The sequence below is a fragment of the Rhinolophus sinicus genome, chromosome 15 (genome assembly GCF_057876585.1).
Source record: "Rhinolophus sinicus isolate RSI-liver-muscle chromosome 15, RSI-T2T, whole genome shotgun sequence".
Taxonomy (NCBI): domain Eukaryota; kingdom Metazoa; phylum Chordata; class Mammalia; order Chiroptera; family Rhinolophidae; genus Rhinolophus; species Rhinolophus sinicus.
In genome coordinates this window covers 55,699,776-55,720,596 of record NC_142515.1, presented here as the reverse complement: position 1 = coordinate 55,720,596, position 20,821 = coordinate 55,699,776, and the positions used below count along the sequence as shown (strand labels likewise).

Here is a 20,821-nt window from a genome sequence, read left to right as displayed (position 1 = left end):
AAGAAATCTTTCTCCCTTTACAACTGTCCTTGTGGATCAATGTGCCTTACTGTGTAAGCCAGGGGACTGCAAACTTTTCTTAAAGGGCCAGATAATAAATACTTTAGGTTTTGTGGGTCAAGAGGCAAAATCAAGGCTATGATGTAGGCACTTACATAATCATTTAAAACGTAATCACTTAAAAATATGAAAACCATTCTTAGCTCACAGGCTCTGAGAACAAGAGCCTGGCTGGATTTGGCCCCGGACTTGTTGGTTGCAGGCCCCTGGTATAAACCAGAGGCACTTTCCACCAGACCCTTCCTTAGAGGCCTGTGGGGGTCGGGGGGTGGCGGTGAGGGTTGGGGGTGGGTAGAGGATAGTTTTGCCTGTAACCTCAGCTTGACCAATCAGATCCTCTCTAGTAGGGTGTGACACCAGGACAGGAAAAACAGTTGGAATTCATTCATTTTATTCCTACCGTTGTGCCTGATAAAGCTACTAGTTTCTGACCCCAAGCTGTTCTGGAGCAGTGCTCCTGTGTGTCATAAGCTCATTTTCCATTCTTTCCTCCCAACCTCTCACCTTGCCCACATCCTATCAACAAATGCCTTTTTCCTTTCCACCCAAAACTCCCTGGCTGACATATACACTGGTGGTCTCACTTTGTGCAGCCACAATGGAATTTTCTGGGCATGAACTCTGCATACAGGAACCCAAAAAAGCCCAGGGTGTTGGATCCCATGGGATGGTTGCTGTGATCCCAGGCCCTGAGACTCTACCCAGTTGGACACTACAGTCTCCAAGTCCCCATGTCCCCTCTCCTATGGACCTCAGGGAACTCACCCTTCTTCTTGTGGGGAGGATAGCACAGCTAGGAGAATGGTTGGCTGGCACACACAAGTCAAATAGCTCTCTCATGGCCCTTTCATGAATTTATCCTGCCCTCATCAGTGCAATAATTATTGGCTTAGGCCAACCAAAAAGTAAAAGGCTGCATTTGTCAGATTGTTTCTCCAGTGGATAAAGCAGTGCCTGGCATAGACCAAATTCAAATTAGCTTAGAGAAAAGACACATCACTGGCCCATATAACAGAGGAAGACATGGGTATGACTGGGAAATATGAGAACTAGGGTCTCCATGCTACTTGCCTCTTTCTCTCTGTCACTCTTCTCTGCTACCCTTTGAATGGCAGTCTCATGGTCTCTAACTGCAGGCCTCCTTCTCCGTATGGTCTGAGACATGACAACTAGGTACTTTCAAACTTACATCCTCATAGCTTCATGGCCAGAGGAAAATAGTTTCTCCATCTGCAAGGGCCTCTGTCACTTTGTATGGGGTCTCTCCATGTGGTCTTTCCATCTAGCACCAGAGTGAAAAACTCTAGGGAAAGATTCTGATTGGTCCAGCTGGGTTCTGGGATTGCCCCCAAACCAGAGAACAGGAGACTGGAAAGTAGGGTTATGTCAGCTTCCGTGGAACCATGGAACAGAAACGGGCTGTGGTAGTTTGCAATTGTGTACCCTGCAGTTTTCTCCTTCTCCTCGTACCGCTTTGCAATGTCATGCTGAAGCTCTCCTCATCAAGAGATAAAGTCTAGCTCCCCATGCTGTGAGTCTGGGCTGGCCTTATGAATTATTCTGACAAATAGAATGAGGTAGGAGTGATACTGTATCAATTCTGGGCTTTCAGAAGCCTCGTATACTTCCTTTTTCTCTCTCAGAACCTACTACCACTATTTGAAGAAGCACAGGCTAGCCTGATGGCTGATGAGATACATATGGCCCAATTACTCCATCAACCCCAGGTGACTGCAAGCCAACTACCAAATAGGTGAGTGAGGCCGTTCTGAACTAACCTGCCCACTGATTGCAGGCACATGAGGTAGCCGACTCAGATTGAATGAGTCTGACCCAGATCAGCAGACCTGCTCACTCAACCCACAGACTCATGGGCAAAAACAAACAGTTGTTTTAAGCCATTCATAATGTCATGCAGGAAAAATTAACTGGCGACGTGTTCATCGAATCCATGTGAACTGACACACCTTGCCTTCCAGTCCCCAGTGACTAGTGCAGGAAGCAGGCCCAGAACCCAGCTCAATCGACCAATCAGAATGTTTCCCTGGGATTCTCTCTTTGGGTCTGAAGTAGTTAGACGAGATTTCTCTTCTCTCTCAGCTCCTTTCCTGGTACGTTTGCACTTAGGCGTAGCCATGTGATTGAGCTCCAGTCAATGGAATGTGGGCCTGGCCCACAAACTCACTCCCAACGGGGCACCCTTTGTCTTTCCCCATCTGCAGCCAAATGTAGAGAACTCTAGGAGCCAGAGGAAGGCAGAGCTACCAAATGAGAAGCACCTGCGTTTGTAAGTGACCGCGCAGACCGTGCCCATCCAGGAGCACGCACATCGCGCTGAGACACGATCACTGCATGAAGCCACTGATTGTTCAGTGTGTATCTATTACAGCAGCGCAGCCCGGCTCACATATCAGAGGGGGGCAGAGAGAGGAGCAGAGTGATTCCCAAAAAGAAGCTAATACTGTGCCCAGAAGAAGGAAGGGGTGCTGGCTGGCAGGGCATTAAATGTCCACTCCAGGAGCCAGGAGCCGCCTCGAGTGCCAGGCTGCAAAAACAACCCAAAGACAGAGTCTGGGGCAAAACCTGCCAAGGGCAAAGCCTGCGGGTCTGTGTGCTTCCTCACCAGCAGCGCTCTAGCTGGGGCAGTTTCTGGCCTTGCAGGAAGGACACTGGGTCCTGGACAGTGAACAGTAGTAACGGGGGGAGAGCCATTGGGGCGATCTCAGAGTCTCTCAAGTCCACCGAAGCTGGGCCCTGTCTTTGTTTAACATGTATTCCCATTGTAATGGCATCTTTCTATTTAAAAGCGAGACATCTCCTTTTGGTCTAGTGACAGGGGTCAGAAGACTTGACTTTTGATATCAGACAATTCATATGAAGGAACAAGTAGACATGTAGTCCAGAGGGGGAGGGAAGAAGTCCCAGGCAAACACGGAGCCTAACAGCAGCCTTTAGAAGCAGGAAGAGTTCAAACAGGAGGCCAGGCTTCTGGCCCAGCTGGGGCCACATGTGGTCATCCTGCAATCTTTTCACCTCAGGCCAAATTCCTGAGTGAGGGAAATAATATGATTTGTCACTGGCCATCTATGAGTCGTGTGTCCATCCTGGTCTAGGTGGCTAAACATGGCAGCCCTTCAGCAGATGTAGGCGGCTGTGGGGACAGAGCCCCAGAGAGCAGTTTCCAGGCTGTCGGCCTCACGTGGAAAGGTGCTGGCTTGGGTAGTAGATGGCCGTCAGCTGTGGCTAGTTGGCCGTCAGCTGTAACCCTTGAGCCATTAGTCACTAGTATAACTGCCACAGCTGCGCTGGGGAGTGGAGTCGAGGAGAGTTGGTCAGCTGGCAGAAAAGTGGATAGCAAGTCGCACGTTGTGTGAATCCAGCCTCCAGTGAGACCATAGTGGTATGACTCCCCTACCTATGGCTCCGTGGGTGTTCCTTTTTGGCCTCACCATGTCCTGCGTTCTTGTGCGGGGAGCGGGAGCAGAGACCCCGCAGGCCACCCCGCATGACAATGGCAGTTGCAGGGTAGGAAGGTAAGAGTGGGCAGGCACTCCCAGAAGTCTAGTGTGGCATTCCAGGACAGGGGACAATCTATCCACATGCCACCTTCCCAGTCCTCCTGTCCCTGATTGTCTAATCCTGCTCTTTCTAGGCCTCTGATCAACTAGCTAAGCTAAGCCATTTGCCATTGCCTACTGGTGCATGTATATTCTTTTCTCAGGGCACTTCTCTCTCCATGCCAACTAGATGACCAGGTGCACTGTCCCCTCTATGCTTACTGGAAGGCTTGCCCCTCACCACAGTCTTTCAGGGCCGCCCTGGACTGCAGACACAGGGCAGGCTCAGTCCATCTGTGGCTTCTGCCTGTATAACCAAGTTGCCTCAGCTGTGAGCCAAGCTCAGAAAATTTCCTTCTCTGTCAGCTGGTTATAACAAACCGTCCATGTGACAATAGATATTTGCCAAGGGGTAGGTATTGGTGCAGTTGTCCCCAACCCAGTTCTTGGGGTCTCACTTCTTCCCTACCAGGGACCGATTTTGGTGTGGGAGACTTGTCTTGACAGAGTACGCAGCGTTTTCTGAGGTTCTGCAGCCCTTAACAATGAAGTCCTGGGGGTCTTCACTCTGCCCTCCAGCTGCAGAAGACAAACGTGTTTCAATGCTTCCAGCCAAGAGTTTTCTTGAACTCTCACACTTTGTTTTAAGTCACTGATTGAGATCTGGGACTGTCATTTCCGTTCTTTAATGAATCAGTGACATTTAGCAATAGCTACTCAAGTCCGTGGTCTTAATAGTTATCCTTTCTTCCGACCTCTCAAATGCCCGAGACACTGTACCAGCTGGCACAGCCCTGTCACCTGTGTGTCATCCCAGGTCACCTCAGGTGGACGTCATAGCAGATGCATGGCTACCCCATGCCAGCAACTATCACCAATGATGGGACCTCTTCCCACCTGTCAGTGATCTGCCTCCAGCGTTTTATTCTCAGGCTGCCACCAGCCTGACTGGCACCTGTTGTCTTTGTCTGGCTCCCAGGCACAGAGTCTCAGACAGGCCTTCAGTTTCCTGTGATTTATTAGGCAGTGCTCTCAGGAGAAACCTGGGATTAGGGGAAAGTCGAGCAAGCATGTAGCCTAGGTGGCGGCCAGCCCCGACCTGATCCACAGGGAAGACTCTGGAACACGCTGCAGCAAAGAGCTGTCCTGTGGTGGCCTTTAGGCTGTGGGCCTCCTGGCGGGTGAATGTGTGCATGCGCCTCTGGTGAAGAGAAATTGTGAGCTGCTGGCCACCAATACCCTTAGGAGGGGAGGGATGTGTGCCAGCAGGTAGAGGAGCTCCACAGTACTTAATTACTACAGGAATTTGTGAAGGTGACAAAAAAGGCACAGTCAGAGGGACTCAAGGAGAACCAAAGGCCCAAAAGAGGGTGTTGTCACGGAACCCAAGAGAAGAGAGTTTCAAGGCAGAAACGGTAGTAGTAAAAGGCAGCTGTGAGGTCCAGTCTCTAAAAGCAGCATGGACCTTAGTAACCAAGAGGTCATAGGAGAGCTTGCAAGAGAAGTCTCAGAGAACTTCAGAGACAGCCCACGGGCATCTTGGATGACGAGGGATCAAGGAAAGACAGGGAGCATGGGCAGTGTTCTCAACCAAGAAGTCTGCCTGAGAAGCAGAGGCTGGACAGCAAAGGGTGGGGATGCAGGCTGTTAGACCGCACAGCCAGGGCCCAAAGCTCCAGAGCTGGGGACGGGGAGGAGGGGAGGGTCCAGGAAGGGGTGGCTGATGGAGTGAATTCCCTCCCAGAAGAAGAGGTGATGGTGTCAGGGGCTGGGGAGGGGCTGGCCCTGACCAGGGAAGGGACACCACATCCTGTGGGCCTGGGCAGAAGATAAGGCTAGGGGAGGAGAGAGGTAGGTTTGTGGGTGGGTGGGGGAGTTAGTAGCGTTTGTGGGATGGTTGGATAACCTGCGTAGAGTGAGGTGGGCGTGGCTGAGCAGGAGGCTGGAGCACAGGACAAAGGGAATGGGTGGGTAGGTAGGGAGGCCATGCCCTGAGGTCTCCTTGAGGTCTCAGTGAGGCTGAAGACACTAATTTGTCCAGGCATCCACCTGTGGGGCTGAATGACTTTCCCCAATAACACCCTTTGGCCTTCTGTGGGGGCAGATTTCTTAGATTCAGGGTGGAAGCTTTGTGGGACGAGTTGGGAACAAAAACCCAAGATAACGCAATGGCTGGAAGATGTGATATGTTGTTCCCAGGTTGGGGGTTACTGAACTCCAAGCTGCTTGGAGCCAGGCCCTCTGCTGGGCTTTTCCCATGGACTTGTCTCATTCCAGGCCCACAGGAGGAAGTCGAGGTCTCAGGAGGAGTTAGTGGGGTGAGCGGGGGGGTCTCCACGCAGCCTTGCAAGGTAGGCACAGGCTAGCATTTAGCTGCATCACTGGTTTCAGGCTCTAAAGCTAGAACACCAGGAAGATTTGCTTATTGTGAAGTTAAGAGAGCACACTGCCCTGCCTCTCTCTCCCCACCCCCCTGCCCACTTCCTGCCTTTAAGGCAATGGCATTCAACCTTTTTGTTTTTAACCACAGCCCACAAGAATTAATTTTACATCATGATTCAGCAGACACTCACACAACTGCAACGAAAGTTTCACGATGCGTCCTCACCCTTATTTTGCAGGGTGCTCATGATGTTTCTTCTTTATTCTGTCATTTAAAAGTCACAACCCACCAAAATGATCTCACAGGTCACTCGACGACAGCTGGTGGAGAAGCACTGCTCTAAGGCAACAGGGAATAGAGGTGGCCCCTTTAAGGAAGCTCTCCCTGATGCTCCCAGGGTAGAGAAAACGCTTCCTACCCTGGTGATGATGGCAGACAGTGCCCGCAGTTTATCAGTGACCAGGATTCCAGTTTTAATGTCAATTTTCCTTGTCCCCTTCACCTTCCACCAAAAAAGAGAAACTGGCCACCTTGGAGAAGTCCGAGGTGGGGAATTCCGGGCACCCGATTGCCACAGGCAGTTGTCACCGATGAGACCCCACACCCTCACCCTGGCTCGCTCCTGCACATACACCCCACCCCCCACTCTCCTGACACACATGCCCACACACACTTCGGGGCATATATTTTGGGGTGCCTACCGGCCTCCACTTCCTTCTTTGGACTTGCCCTCACCCAGTCCCGGGGGGAGAGAGGACCACAGTAACCACATTTTTTTTTCCTATCGCAGGAAGCCAGAACTGAGTGGAGGATGGGTGGCGATTGGCTGTGGGCTCTAAGAGTCAGATTCACTTCCCTGAACTTTAATGAGACATGGTTTGTGCTGGGGGCTGAGGCCTGGGTAGGGCCTGGAGCAAGAGAACCCCATGTAAAATGGTCACAGAAAAGAGAAAACCCCAGGTCCCCTTAGAGGGGTGGGGGGCAGGGGTGCTCAGAAGTGGGATGGCCGGAGAGAAGGTAGCGATGGTGGAGAGGTGGCTGACAGGGAGAGCAGCTGAATAACACTCCAGGCTCTGTACGGCCTTGCTTCCAGTTCTTCATTCCTGAATGTTTTGTTGGACAGCGAACGCCCTCTGGGGCTTAACAGGAGGCATAGGCTCCTGTTCCTTCAGCTGAGACACTACACAGATGCATGTTATCAGGCTGGCCAGCACTGCACACACGCGAGTCCCCAGCACACCACACAGGGCCTGGCGCGTTCAGGCCCCCGCTCCCCGCCTGCCTGTTCCACCGCCAGGGACAGGGCCTGCTGGAGCCCAGGGTCCCCCCAGGAGGTGAGGGTGCTGGGCTCTGAACACTCTGGGCTCTGCAGGGCCCCTCTCAGAAACAGCTACCTATAGCAGGGGCTCCTCCAATTCAACATCCAAACCACCTTTCTTTCTTTCCTTTCTGCCTTTTTTTTTGGTGGTTGCAGGACTATCAGGCAGGGGTGGTGGTTTCAAAGCAAAAACAGAAACACCCAAACCACTCCTTAACATCCACAAAATAGCTATAATTCGTCAAACCTTCGTTTTTGTCAATTTATTTAGAAAAAAATTAACATGGGCAAATGAGATACCTCAGTGTTACAACAGAGTATAGAAATGTCTAGCAATAGTCAAATAATTTGATCTTTAAATACAAAATAACCACATGAACACCTAATATACAGGTTTCATCTGAATACATATTTATTAGATAAATATTAGAGGTTGTCACATCATCTAACTACATACAGCTTTGCAAGACTAGAAATCACAATTACTTTTCTGACCAGTTTAAAGTATGAAATGATTGCATTGTACAGAGATGTACAAAGACAATGACAATTCCTGTGGAAGTTACTTCAGGCTGCACTCTGGGTGTGGATGTGTGTACGGGGAATCACCTGCGATCATGATATCAAAAATTATACAAAGTATGAATTTGGTTACAATTTTCTTCTGAAATCCCCATTTCTTTTCATTATTTCCATAGCACCCTAAAAATACACAGGTGGCAGGACTAGTACACTGGAGCTAAATAGTACATGTAGATAAAATAAAAACAAAACAGAACAAAAAATCCTTTCCACACAGGGTCAGAGTATATTACATGGGTGAGACAGATGCGGAGACCTCACAAACGCTAACAAACAGGATCTAGTTTTTCCACGTTAAGATGGATTCCAAGCCTTTTTTTTTTTCGTTTTGTAAAATAAAAACAATACACATTCCAAGGGAAATGAATGCATCTGTTAACATGTCTCTATTTCTCATTTACATATATACACACACGTCCCTTGAGTCGCTGCTGCTGACATTGCCCTATCTGGATGGGTCAGGCCGAGCAGACGTGTAGCTCTCTGGGGGGGTTAGGGTTTCCATTAAGGAGAAAGTATTAGAAGTTTCTTAAAAAATAAAATGGCTACAGGGAACATGATACATGGGTAAAGCTTCAAACCAAGAAGGGGTGATTGCCTGTACTGGGGCTTTCCCGCCTGCCCGGTGGCGCCCTGCCCATCTGGTGGAGTGGCAGCAGAAACGTGCCTATGGCCTGGGTGGATGCCCGTCATGGAGAAGTGGCTTGCTGAGGCCTCGTTTTTGCTGAGGTTACTTATGGCTCCAAGTAGTCATCCAAAAGGATCAGGGAAGCATCTCCCGAGTTCAGAACTGCCCCTGCTTGGAGAGGCTGTTGTCATCTGAATCTGTCACCAGCTGGGACTTTTCCAGCCCCGGATGCCTCTGTGCCTCCCTCATTCCCTGGCCTGGCTCCAAAATCACTCTGGAAGAGTACATGCCCCGAGCACGGGCTTCAGGCACGATTCAGGAAAGTTCTTTGCTGAACTTGCTGGTGGAGGCTCGCCTGAAAGGGGATCCAGGAAACCTCTCAGGTGTTGAGACCAGGGCTTCCACAGTGATGGCTGAGGGAGGTGCCTAGAGCCTGGGGAACATATTGACCCTCTGCACTAGAAAGCTGTGGACAGGCTGATGAGCAGAGTGGGGACAACCTGATAAGAACCAGAACTCACCCCGGGCCTTCCTGGGGAAAAGTAGCACGGCAGGAAGCAAGAACTTCTACGGAAGGCATCTGTAAGTCTGTCTGGGCAGAACATTCCCACATGGCCCAACATAGTGTGGCTATCTGCTGGGGCTATCGGCCACTGGGCAAGGATGATCCCGTGCTACCTGGTGCCACCGTGTCCCCACCAGACAACTGGGGATGGCTCTAAACAGTGGGAGGCCTGGTCTTCTACCTCACAGTACAGCCACCCATGCTCTTTGTCCCTTCATCTGTACAAATAGCCCTGGTTGCTTTTTGTTTTTGTTTCTTGTGTTTTTTTTAAAAAAAAGACTCGGTCTTTGTCATTGAGTCAAGGTATTTTAAAAACACCAGCAAAGGCTATAACCAGGTCATGAAAATGTTGAATATTATCAAAGACAATACTAAAATATTCACAAAGATATTTACAAAAGCAATTCTTAAAATAATTGATTTGCATACTGAACACCACACTGTTTGAAAAAACCTCGACACGGGACAAAGGAAAAAAGGCGGGGGGACAATGGCAGCTTTCCTACAGAAAACCTTGTGCTGGCTGTCTGGTACAGTGACTGGAAATCAACAGCTGGGCCACAGTTCCAGTCAAATCCAGAGGAGTGCTGGGGACCAGCCGCCACAGAGAGGGAGACGGAGATTGAGAACACAGATGGCGGACAGGAGAGCAGGAAAGGGCCCCAGGCAGCAGCAGGGAGGGGCGCAACAAATTTACAGATGTAACCCAAGTGGCCTGATGGCTCAGCGGCACCCCAGGCCATGTGGCTCCAGGAAGCACAGAGGAGCCAGAGAAAGACGGACACGCTACCCGGGAGACTCGGAGAGCAGCAAGCTGGATGGAGCGAAGCGGTGGGGGGCAAACCAGAGGCTGCTTCTGTGTGAGCGAGCAGGAGTGTGGGGTGAGCGAGCTATCAGGGGCAGAGGGACACAGAGGGAATGAGAGACTGGCAGCCAAGTGGGGCATCTGTGGTGGCCACAGAAAAACCCCTCGACGCTTGTGGGTACATCCCGGCACACATGGCCAGCCTTGAGCACAGGGACAGACGGATAGAGGGGCTGGAGAGATCCTGATGCCGGGGTCTCCTAGGCCTTTCCACCATCCCACCTTGCCATCTGGGGGGACAGAGGGGAACGAGTACAGAGGGAAGTGGGTGTCCCGTGTAACAGTCTGGGAGAGGTGGGTAAGGAGGAAGGGAACAGGACGCACGGGGAGAAATGGGTTGCTTGCTGTCCAAGTCCAACATTCCTTTTCTCCAGATGACTTCATAGCTTTAAATTGTTTAAAAACAGGGAGTGACTTGGAGCAAAGTTCTAAGTTGCCATTCCTATCGACTCCACCTGGCGGCATTCCCCTGCCACCCAACTAAGGGCGATCATTTCAGTTGGGTACTCGCTCTCTGCCCCCCAAGGCTGGGCCCAGGCCCGAGTCCAAAGGTCGCCACCTGCTGCATTGTCCTGGCTCTGAGGAGACCCTGACCCCTTTTCCCACCAGTCCCCAAGCAGGAATGGCACACCCTCTCTCAAACACAGAATCTTGTCCTTTTTTTCTGCTTTCTGAGAGAGAGTGTTTACAGGGTATCTTGGCTTAGAGGTCAGGGATCAAAGTGACGACTGTGGCCCCTAAGAGAGTTCTCTTTCCCAGAGGTTTGTGCTTTTCTGTGGTGGGTGGTTGTGGGCGGGCTGCTCTCACTGCAGCCAACTGTCACTGATCCTTCAAGGCTCAGGGCCGCCTGGGTGTTGGGGGGTCCTTCTGTCAGGCTCAGTCACTTGAAGGAGGCTCTCTGGGCCAGGAAGCAGGGAGGCAGGGTTACCGTTTAGCAACTGGAAGAACCTGGGGGTCTCTGGAGGGTGGTTTGAAATCAGCAAAGAGGGACGAGGAACCGTCGTCAGTGTATGCCCTCACCGGCTGGCTCTCCATCCTGAGGGTTATCTTCGGGGCCTGCTCTGAGCATGGGCTCCAGACCCACACAGCCTTCACAATGCACCCTCCCGCCCCTCTGCTCTGAGAAGGCTGCAGCAGGGGCTGAGGACATGGGCTCCCAGCGGGAAAGTGTGTGTGGGACAGACAGGGAAGGAGCAGAGTGGGGAGGGATGGCCCCAACAGAGGGGGCTTCAGTTGTTCTCAAAGAGAGACAGAAGGTCATCATTACTATTGCTCGGCAGGTCGGGGGGGTCCAGGTACGAGAGGAGCTCGTCAGGATTTGTGAGTTCTGGAAGGAGCTGGAAAAAAAGTACAGAAGCCCAGATGAGGTTTTGGCGGAGGGGCTGGGTGAGGAATGCAGGGACACCCCCACGCCTGTTTGCTTGCCCTCTGTCTGCCTCCTGGGGTCCTGGCCCAAACGGGAAACTACCAGTGCTGGCTGTCCCCAAACGCATCTGGGCCACCGTGCTAGTCTGGGGCACACCAATACTTATTCAAAGCCCAACAGTTAGGAAGGTCCATGGTGGGTCAAGAGGCTTTCTCATGATCAGCATTCCTCTGGCCCCAGCACCCTGCCCCGAGGAGCTGCACGTCAAGTGGGCCTCCCAGCAGAAATGCCTCTGTATGTAGGCTGGGTGGTGCCTGCAGCTTTCACCACCCTGGAGCTCTCCCAAGAGCTAATGGCTCCTTGGTGAGCCTGCAGCTGGCTGACAGCATCGTCCTTCCCTGTGGGCCCTGGGCAGAGGCTGCAGACCGTCCCTGCCCTCTACTGTGAGATCCTTGCAGTCTTTCTGTCATATGGGGGGGATCCTCATGAATCTAAAAGCACCCCTGCCCCGGCCTGCTCTGCGGAGGAGTTGGGCTGAGAAGCCAAGATGGCCGCACAACTGAGTGAACACCATTTACCACAAAGAGTGACACCGCTGGGGGCCAAGGGTTGACAGTGGGCCTGGGACGTGAGGGACAGAAGTGGCTGAGGAGACGGCGGGCCTCCTTTCTGGGAATCTAGAGCCTAGGGGTTGGGATGGGAGGGGCAAGCTCTACATCCCTTCCTGTCCAGCCCTGGCCAGCTGCCCAGTCATCTCCCATCATTCACAGCACCCTCCCCATGTTCCAGACCATTCAGGTCTCAAGGTGGGAGACCCCCGAATCTCAGCCACTCACTTCCGCCTCAGTAACCCCCATGTGACCCGAGGCCAATCCTGCGATCACCCCCTACAGGGGCCTCTCTCAGAGTGAGCGATGGAGCAAGCAGAAGCACAGGGCATGGATAACACACGGACAAGAAACTGGAGACAGACATACACCAGCGAGACAGAGAGACCCTGTCCCTCCAGCCCCTCCCCTGCCTCGGGCCAGAGTGTGTGGCAGACACGGAGATGGCAAGCTCAATGTGGGAGGACAGGGAAAGGAGATGGGGGGTGGGAAGAAGGGAAGGGAGCTCCCTGCGCAGCCTCCAGCCCCAGCCCCAGAGGGAGTCTATAGGGCCTGGGGGGAAGGTGGGGCAAGGCTGGGCTGCAGAACTGTAGCCTAGGGCACAGGGGGCAGGGGCTGGCAAGGTGGGGGAGGGTACGCTTGGACCCTCAGTGAGGCTCCCCCATTGTGGGGCTCCTTGGTTTTGGACCCAGGGGAGGCAGGTTGGCTGGGCCCATCCACCACCCACCCGCCCCCTCACAACTACACCTCCTCCACCCGGGCCTTGAGCCCTCAGCACCCACCCCTGCTCTTTGGGCAGGTCCCGGTGCCAGGCCTAGCCCCAGGCCGAGGCAAGTGGGGACCCCAACTTACATCCAGCGAAGGCTCCGGCATGTCGGATGCTCCCTGTGCTCCGGCCTGACCCTCTAAGGCTGAGGAGGGGTTAAAGGTCAGGTCGCTGTGTGGATGGTTGCCGGGAGCGGCCTGTGGCGGTTGCCGGGGAGGCTGGGAAGGAGGAGGAGGAGCCCCACTGTGATGTAATGGAGGCCCTGACTGGCTGCTGGGGTGTGGGACGTGCAAACCTTGTTGTATGGAGGGATGGGGCTGGTCAGAACTGCCAGCGTGTGGCATCTGTGGAGGAGGAGAGAGCAGGAGAAAAGAAAGGTGAGGTGACGAGGTACAGCGACGAGATGCCTGGAGAAATGAAAACCAAACAAAACCAGGAAAATAACAAACCCCCAAAACAAAGCCACCCCTTTACAAAGCTGAATGCTTTTTTTTTTCCTTCGGCAGAGAAACAAACAAAATCCTCCCCCAAAACCGCCAGTCAGGGGGCACTGTGGAGAGGAAGGCGGGGAAGGGGCCTCTGAGGCCACGTGGGCCGGGACGGAGGTAGCCAGGGGCTCTGAGACAAGCACAGACGCTGAGAGAGGGGTCCGGAGCCCCTCCGCCTCCCCAGCCTGGACACCACCATCACAATGAACAACAGCAAGGGCAAGATGGAGAAGCAAAATGGGCATGTTTCCAGGGAGCGGGGAAGTGGGAGGGGTGCTGCTGGCAGCGTGGTGCAGGCCGAGGGCCAGGGTGGCGGAGAGCAGACACGGACAGACAGCATGGGGCAGGCGTGCAGCTCGGGGGGGGGGGGTCTGCGCCCCCCAAGTGGGCCCTGGGCAGGGGCAGTGCTGGGCCACAGGTTCCTTCCAAGAGCCTTGGTACAAGCCCTGCCTGCTGCCCGGGGGAGGGTGGAACTGAGCCGAGGTCAAAGGAACAGAGTGGGGGCCTGTTAGCACTGTCAGGCTCTTCTTCCTAGCCACTAGGGGTTCCAGCTGAGGAAGGCAGGCACCTCCACACCTCTCAGGGCACCAGGGCTCAGCAAGAGTGTGCCTTGCTGAGGTGGGGCATGTGGTGCTTCTCTGACACATGAACTAGAGGACCCCGGCCCTCCCATGCACATATGTACTGAACACAGGCTGTAGATGGACAGGGGGCATGTGGTGGGTGGGATTTAAACTTCCTCTGCTAGTGTGTTTGCTGTTCCAAGCACCCTTCCCTCTGAGCTCAGATCTTAGAGGGAAAGGCTTAGTCCAAGCCCTCTCCCCACTCCCAGCATCTCTGACAGGCCCCCAGCCCCACTCACACTCTACTACCTAAAGAGAGCTCAGTGACTTGCCAGGCTACTTGCTTGGAAAGGGTAGCCCGTGACCAAATGTCTCTTTGGTCTTTAGTACACCCCTTCCCTCCCCATCTTCGAGGCCACACAGAAACATTAATTTTTCCCTTTGTGGGTTTGAAAACGGCAGCTGCACCTCCCCTGATTTTCTCTAGACCCTGGTTCTTCTTTCTGTTTCTCCTAAAAGCTGTTCCCACAGAGGCTGCGGGCTGGCCTCTGCCCACGGTCCAGGTGGCCCTGCGTAGCACAGTGCCCCTCCAGCGTGGGCCCTGAGAATGGCGGGATGACCACACACATGGGGTTGGTGACCCTCAGGCACCATGTGTGGGATGCACACGAGCTAAGGACCAGGAGAGGCTGGAGGGACGGCTACCACTGCTGTCAGTATGAGGCCAGCTTCTGACTCCCACCCATGTCTGTGGATGCCCCACGGTGCCCATTCTGGGGTGCAGGGAGTGGCACCACACTTCTGGGGCAGCCAAGCACAGGATAGTCCCTGGATCTGACACAGCTGTCCCCTCTGACCCTGACATCTTGCTGGAATGTCTCGAAACCCGTAGGGGCCGGTATTCTCTGGGACCTGCTGATACACCTGTCAACCTGCCACCTTGCATGGGTGAGTCCTTGGGTAAACCAGGACCTGGTGGGAGCCCTCTCACCAGTCCCCGCATGCATGGGCATCCTTCCCAGACTTGTGCTCAGCCGGGGTCAGGCTGCTGTCGTTGGGCAGGTGTGAGGGGAGTTTGTCTGTCACTGACCACCCTACCTTGCACAGTTGTACTCCTGCGTTCAGCTGTCATCTAGGGAGCCCAGAAACGGTAAGGACAGTGCATATCTGGGGGGCATCCTGGGGGGTTGTGAAGTCAACTCATAAGCTTAGGTCCCACTGAAGAACCCAGGTGCAGGGCTGACCAGGCAGGAGAAAGCCTCGTTGAACACAGAGTACACGGCACCCCGCTGCCATTCTCCAGTGTTGGGAATCATGAGGACTCAGGATGTGCGACCTATGAATGTGTGTGTGTGTGTGGGGGGGTTGTGGAATGCTGGGGTCCTAGGGAGCAGGGTGGGGAGGGGAACTGGGAGCGACGCCCCCAGAAGTCAGAAGCCCCACGGGGCAGAAAGGAAGTTGCAAAAATGTGGCTGAAGGTCTGTGCAAGGAGCTATTTTTGATTTGGCATTTGGGGTCCTAAGGGAAAGTTGCTACAGTGCCCCTCACCTAGATTTGTGGTTAATTGCCACTGTCACTAAGAATCAGGTAGCTCTGGCCCAAATGATAGCCCCTGGCCCAGCCAGAGGCTCAACTTCATGTCATGGGTGTGGATCACAGTACAATCCAGAGGCCCCTTCCTTCCAGGCCACAGGATGGAGGATGAGAGGGCCTGAGTGGCGCCCCCTGGTGTAGGACCATCCAACCCTGCTGCCAAACAGGACCTTCTCTGGAAGCTCTGAACCTTCTCTCTAGCTGGTGTGGCCCAGAGCCCACTGCCAGGCCCTCCCACTTCTCCTTCTCGTAGGGTGAGCGACCAGGAACAGACAGAATCCCTGGGCCTCACACTTCAGCCCTCAGGCCTTTGTGTTCTCGAAACCCGAACTGTTCTTCCTCGATCGAGGCCCTGCCAGAAGTTTTGCTCCATTAGCACAGGGCCCGTGCCTGTCTTGCTTGTACCTGGTACAAGGCCCGGTCTGGAGCACAGGCTCAGGAAACACTCTTAAATCAAGTGGAATTATCCAGCGCTCACTAGATGAAGACTCGGGAGGTGGCCAGGCTGCTACCACTGTCGCCACGGCCACAGAAAGCGTGGCCTCTGGACGGCCCAGCACACCTTACCTGCGCAGGCCTTTCTCAGCAACGCAGGGTATGTGTTCATACGTAAAACAGGACAAGAAGGGAACACTCTCAGGATAAGTGGACTTCCCAGCATTTCTTTTTGCAGGAGGTGGAGATACCCCAAGGATTCAGACCTTTGGGCGAGTAAGTACTTAGGTTTGAGACAAAATTCTAGGTGGCTGGGGTTACATAAGTCAGTGTAAGAGTGTAAGTGGGGACAGAGAGGTTGGGCGTTGCGTGTGTGCGTGTGTGTGTGTCTGTACCTGGGGGCTGTGCATGCACACGTGTGTGTAGGGAACAGCCCGAACCTTCCCCCATTTCCTGAGAATCCGATATCCTGGGTGAAACAACTAAGTCCATGGGTGTTGATGGGCTGTTACCCAGCTTGTCAGGCCTCTCACTTCCTCTTGAGCCCCCAGACCCAATTCTTAGTCCTCCTCTTTGCCTGGGGGGAACTAGGTAAACATCAGACAGGCCCTCTGCCCAACTCAAAGGCTAGGGCGTGGGGGACGTGGGGGTGAGGAACAGGTACTCACAGTTTCCTGCATGGGGTGGCTGAGGGGTTTCTCGAGGGCGGCCATGTTGTTGGGCATGTCTGGGGGGTGAGATAGCTGGGGGGGTCCATGCATGAAGTCATTCATGGACGTGCCGCCGGGGTTCCCATGGGGGAAGTCAAAGTTGCCATGGCCCTGGTAGTTGTTGCCTGGGAGGAAACAAGATGGCAGGAGCAGGGGTCACCTGAGGGAAGACAGCCATCCCCGGGGGATAGGCCGTGTGTAAATTAATTGAGTTCTGCCCTCCTGTGAGGCCCGAGTTGGCTCCTGCAGACTTAGCCTCTGGGCTGTGCCATGGGGCAGCGATGCAGCCTTCTTCAGTGGGCCTCTGTCCCCAGGGCATGTGCAGTTCCACGGCTACGAGGAGGGGCAGGTGGGAGAAAGGGGTGGGCCTGCCGCTTGTGGGTGGGAGGACATGAGAAGTCTCAGCCTTCCACAGCATCTTCTGAACTAGCCAGGCCTGCCCCCCACGTGGCTGCCCCTCATCACTGGGGTGACCCAAGGCCAGGGGGACGTCAGAATCAACCAAGTTCATGAACAAAGCTGCATGCAACTCAAGATGACACGATTAAGAGCCAGCTGCCTGGCCTCTTTGGCCGCTGCCCCCTCTATCATGTGGCCGTGGCAATAGGTCAGAGGACGAGCATGCTGGGAAGCTGGGGCCCTCAGCGTGCTGTGGGACTCTGGCTGGGTGGGCTGACCTCCCTGGGCCTGGAATCATCCAGGCACTGTGGACACCCAAGAGCAGGGTCCAGTGGTGGAGGTGCCCTCTGTGTTTGAGGAGGCTGGGTACGTTCTAGGAACCAAGGACAGTACGGGTGAAGCTTGGTGTGGGCAGCAGAGAGTCAGAGGGCAGTGATAGTGACCTTGGTGGCCAAGGCTGGAGCTTCAAGCCCCTGGACTCTGTCTCTGGGAGGGTGCGAGAGTGGCAGGGACAGGAACAATATTGATGTCACAGAGAAGAAGGAGGGCCGGGGGCAGGGCCAAGAACTCCAAGTGACTGCTGTTGGTACTGGTGAACACTCAGGCTAGGAAAGAGGTGGCTGTTGTGTCCCCAGCAAAGCAGGTTCTGAAGCCCCTGGGCTTGGCACCTGCCTGCCTGGAGGCAAGGAGCTGTCCCTAGGGGCTCCCAGAGTCAGGAGAGGAGGCTGGGCAGGGTGGGATGGGAGAGGCAGGAGGCTGGGTCATGCGGCAGCTCTTCACTCAAGCTTCCTAGCTGGATGCCAACCCACAGGGCTGGATGGAGATGGGACGATGGCAGGGCACGGGCCACTGTACCCACAAGTCCAGTGATGTGGGATTGTTTTGAGGGGTGCACGTCACCTCTGTGCCTTTATATGACATCCCCCCCGCGACCCCGCACCTGCCACCATCAGCACAGAAGTCTTGTGCCCCCCGTGGGACTTGGGGCTGCCCTCGTCTGCTGTCACCCACCTTGGTTGCTGTAGTCGTTGGAGTTGGTGGCCCCAGGTGGAGGCGGGAGCGGGTAGGGGGACGGGCCAGGGCCCAGGGCGGCGATCATCTCCATGACATTGGGCATGATCATCTGGCTGGGGCTCATTGTTTTGAACCGTTTGGAGGGGACGCCGTCAGGGTCGTCCTTAATGTGCAGGTCTGACTTGATGGGCACTGGCCGCCAGCTGCACGTGGGGTCGATGGTGACCTCTTCGAACTCGGAGCTGGGGGGGCAAGGGGGTAGAGCTGAGGCTCCAGGGAGCTGAGCTTCGGACGCAAGAGCCTCCAGTTTGGACAGATACTGAGGTCTCCTTGCCCTGGCCCCCTGCCCCCATCTTCCCCAGGCTCTACCCACGATAAGAGTTGTGGGGGATTTTTGCATCTTTTGAAAGGTGGAGAGACTGAGGCTCAGATTAGCAAATGTCTGGGCACCTGGCCCCAGGGCCTCCCACACAGGAAATGGCTGTCAGGGGAACTGCTTAGTCTTTTCTGAAAGTTCATTTGCCCCCAGGTACAGAAACCCTAGAGGTGAAGTCACAGAAAGGTGAGAGATGTAGGTAAGGGTCTCCCAGCCCGGGGGCAAGGGGTTAGGAGTGTCAGACATGTTCACATGCCCACCTCCTTCACTCCAGGCTGGCATTCCCACCACCCCAGCCCATGTGCCCCTAGCCTGGGAGGCTCACTTACTGTTGGATGGCATTCAGGATGCCCCACATGTACTGATCCACTTCCAGGCCCTCGAGCAGAGCAGTTTTACTGGAAAAGGAGAGAAAAGGGCTTGGTCTTTGCTCCTGGAACCTAGAGGGCAGGGACACAGTCCACCCTCCCCACAGTTGTCAGTGAGACACCCTGCTCCTGCCGCGGTTACTACTACAGCACTGACAGGAGAGGGCGCCCTTGGGACAGCTCGATACCAAGGGATTTTGTACAGCTCTGGATAGCTGAACCTCTCTGCTGTATCTGGGTTCTCTCTTTTGCGTTTACGGCAGGTGGAGGTGGCTGAACCCCAAAGAGCAGGGCCAGAGGGAGGCTAGCAGAGCTCTGCTGGGGTGGGCGTCACTCACTTGCACACAGGACACCTCCAGGTCCCCCTCTCGCAATTCAGCTGCAGGTATGATTCCAGGTCAAAGCACTGCAGAGGCCGACAGACATGGATAGACAGACAGACAGATGATATCAGGACTGTCAGAAACCACCTCGATGAAATCACTACTGCCTCTGAGACTCTTATGAAGACCTCCCACCAGGGAGGGAGACAGATGGTGGGAGAGACCCAGGCTAGTTGTTGGGTAGTGTGATGGATTGGGTCACTTTTCTGCCGCACATACAGCAAACTGGCCATGCCGAGTTCCTCCTCTGCGTACCCTCCTCACACCACCCCCACGCCTACATCCTTCCAGAAGCCTTCCTTGTTCCCTTGCAGCTGCCCCTCATGGACCCTGCCTGTGACAGCCCCTCTCACTGAGGCTTGGGTCAGTATGGAAAACTCCAGCTTTCCCACGAGCCCAGCCCAGGTACCGAGGACACATGCAATCCAGTTCATCAGTGTGTATCACATAAAGTGACCAGAGGTCCACTGTGCCCACAACGTTCTCCCGGAGGGAGGCAAGGAGGCTCCTGACCCACGAGGAGGCCCTCGGGAGGCTGTGTTCGAGGGTGGGACTTAGGGTGCAGCCGGCCTGGCCTTGCCGCCTCTTCGCCCTCCTGCCCACCTTGCAGGCTCACACCCAGGCTCCTCAGGGATGGCTTCTCACACCCCTTTTGGGATTCCTTCCCTGAGCAGCCCCAGCCTGCCCTGGGCTGCCCACATTTGCACAGTGCTCTGTTGTAGCCACCCAGGCTGTGACCGTCATTCATTCCACCCATTTCCTGAGCACGTGCTCAGGGCCAGGGTCTGCAGGAACAGCAGCGACCAGGCAGAGGCATCTCTGCTCTCAGTCGCGAACCAGCCCTGGCCACACGTGCCAGATTTCCAGCTGGCATCTGACACTGCCAGGGTGGGGACTGCCTAAATCCAGTTCTGTAGCCCGCTGGGCCCTCGCCCCGAGCAAGCAGAGAAGATGATAAAAGGATAAATGATGGCTGAAGTGGGAGTGCTGCTGACGGCCGTGGCGTTGTCTGGGGCTCAGAGACAAGCCTGCTGCCCCCTCTGCCTACCCTTCACCATCACAGCCAGACCCCAGGTGGCTCTCACGGGATGGCTCACCTGGACGTGCTTGCAGTCATGGCCTCGAGCAGGCAGCTGGATGCGCCGAAACGTGATGGGACACTTCAGAGACACCTTGATGGCCGTCTGCTCCACGCCGTCCTCCCCATTGAGGGTCGTGTTGCCTGACGAGGCCGCCACGCTACTGAAATTCCGCTTGACTGTAGGGTGGAGGGAGAGGCACCGGTGGATGAGTAGGGTCATGCTGCACACGCCCCCCCCACACCTTTATGTGGCTGAAACACAACCTCGTTCTCCCCCCACCCCCAAAACTGGGAGGTCACAAGGATGCCTAGCACACTGTCGCCTGGTCAAAGGGGAGTTTGGCGTGCCGGGTGCCCTAGGCCGTGTGGCACTCTGAACGGCAGCCCCCACGCTGGACATGTGTAGAGCACATGTGCCCCTGGAGGTGGCCATGTTGGTTCCCCAGTCTCTGTGGAACAGGCTTCACCTTCACTAGAAAGAGGACTTTCTGCAAAACTTGCAGAAACCCCGCCTGGCACCTGTCCACTGATTTTCTGGGTCAACAGAGCCCCCTCAGGCCCTTTTGCACTTAATTCTGCAAGTGTGGAAACAGAAATGGACATCTGCCTGCTGGGATTCTAGGGCACAGACAGTGTGAAGAAGCACAACGGAAGAAGGGAACAGTGGTGCGTGCCCTGCATGGTGCTCCCCAGAGTTGCTACCTGGGGGTCTC

At 54.7% G+C, this 20,821-nt stretch overlaps 1 protein-coding gene across 7 annotated transcripts in view; it reads right to left on the bottom strand.

The window, feature by feature from the left end:
* Positions 1-7,706: 7,706 nt before the first annotated feature.
* Positions 7,707-20,821, bottom strand: part of ZMIZ1 (zinc finger MIZ-type containing 1) — a 231,295-nt gene continuing 218,180 nt past the window's right edge. For 4 of the 7 annotated variants that reach the window (XM_019749484.3, XM_019749483.3, XM_019749485.3 and 1 more), the window contains 7 exons: positions 20,125-20,285; positions 18,983-19,050; positions 18,606-18,674; positions 17,898-18,142; positions 16,446-16,612; positions 12,785-13,042; positions 7,707-11,295 (listed from right to left, as the gene is read on the bottom strand). In XM_019749484.3, coding sequence (XP_019605043.1) covers positions 11,188-11,295; positions 12,785-13,042; positions 16,446-16,612; positions 17,898-18,142; positions 18,606-18,674; positions 18,983-19,050; positions 20,125-20,285 — 1,076 coding nt within the window. In that variant the 3' untranslated portion in view covers positions 7,707-11,187. The remainder of the gene's footprint in view (positions 11,296-12,784; positions 13,043-16,445; positions 16,613-17,897; positions 18,143-18,605; positions 18,675-18,982; positions 19,051-20,124; positions 20,286-20,821) is intronic. The other 3 variants (XM_074339673.2, XM_074339678.2, XM_019749486.3) reach the window with 2 other exon arrangements.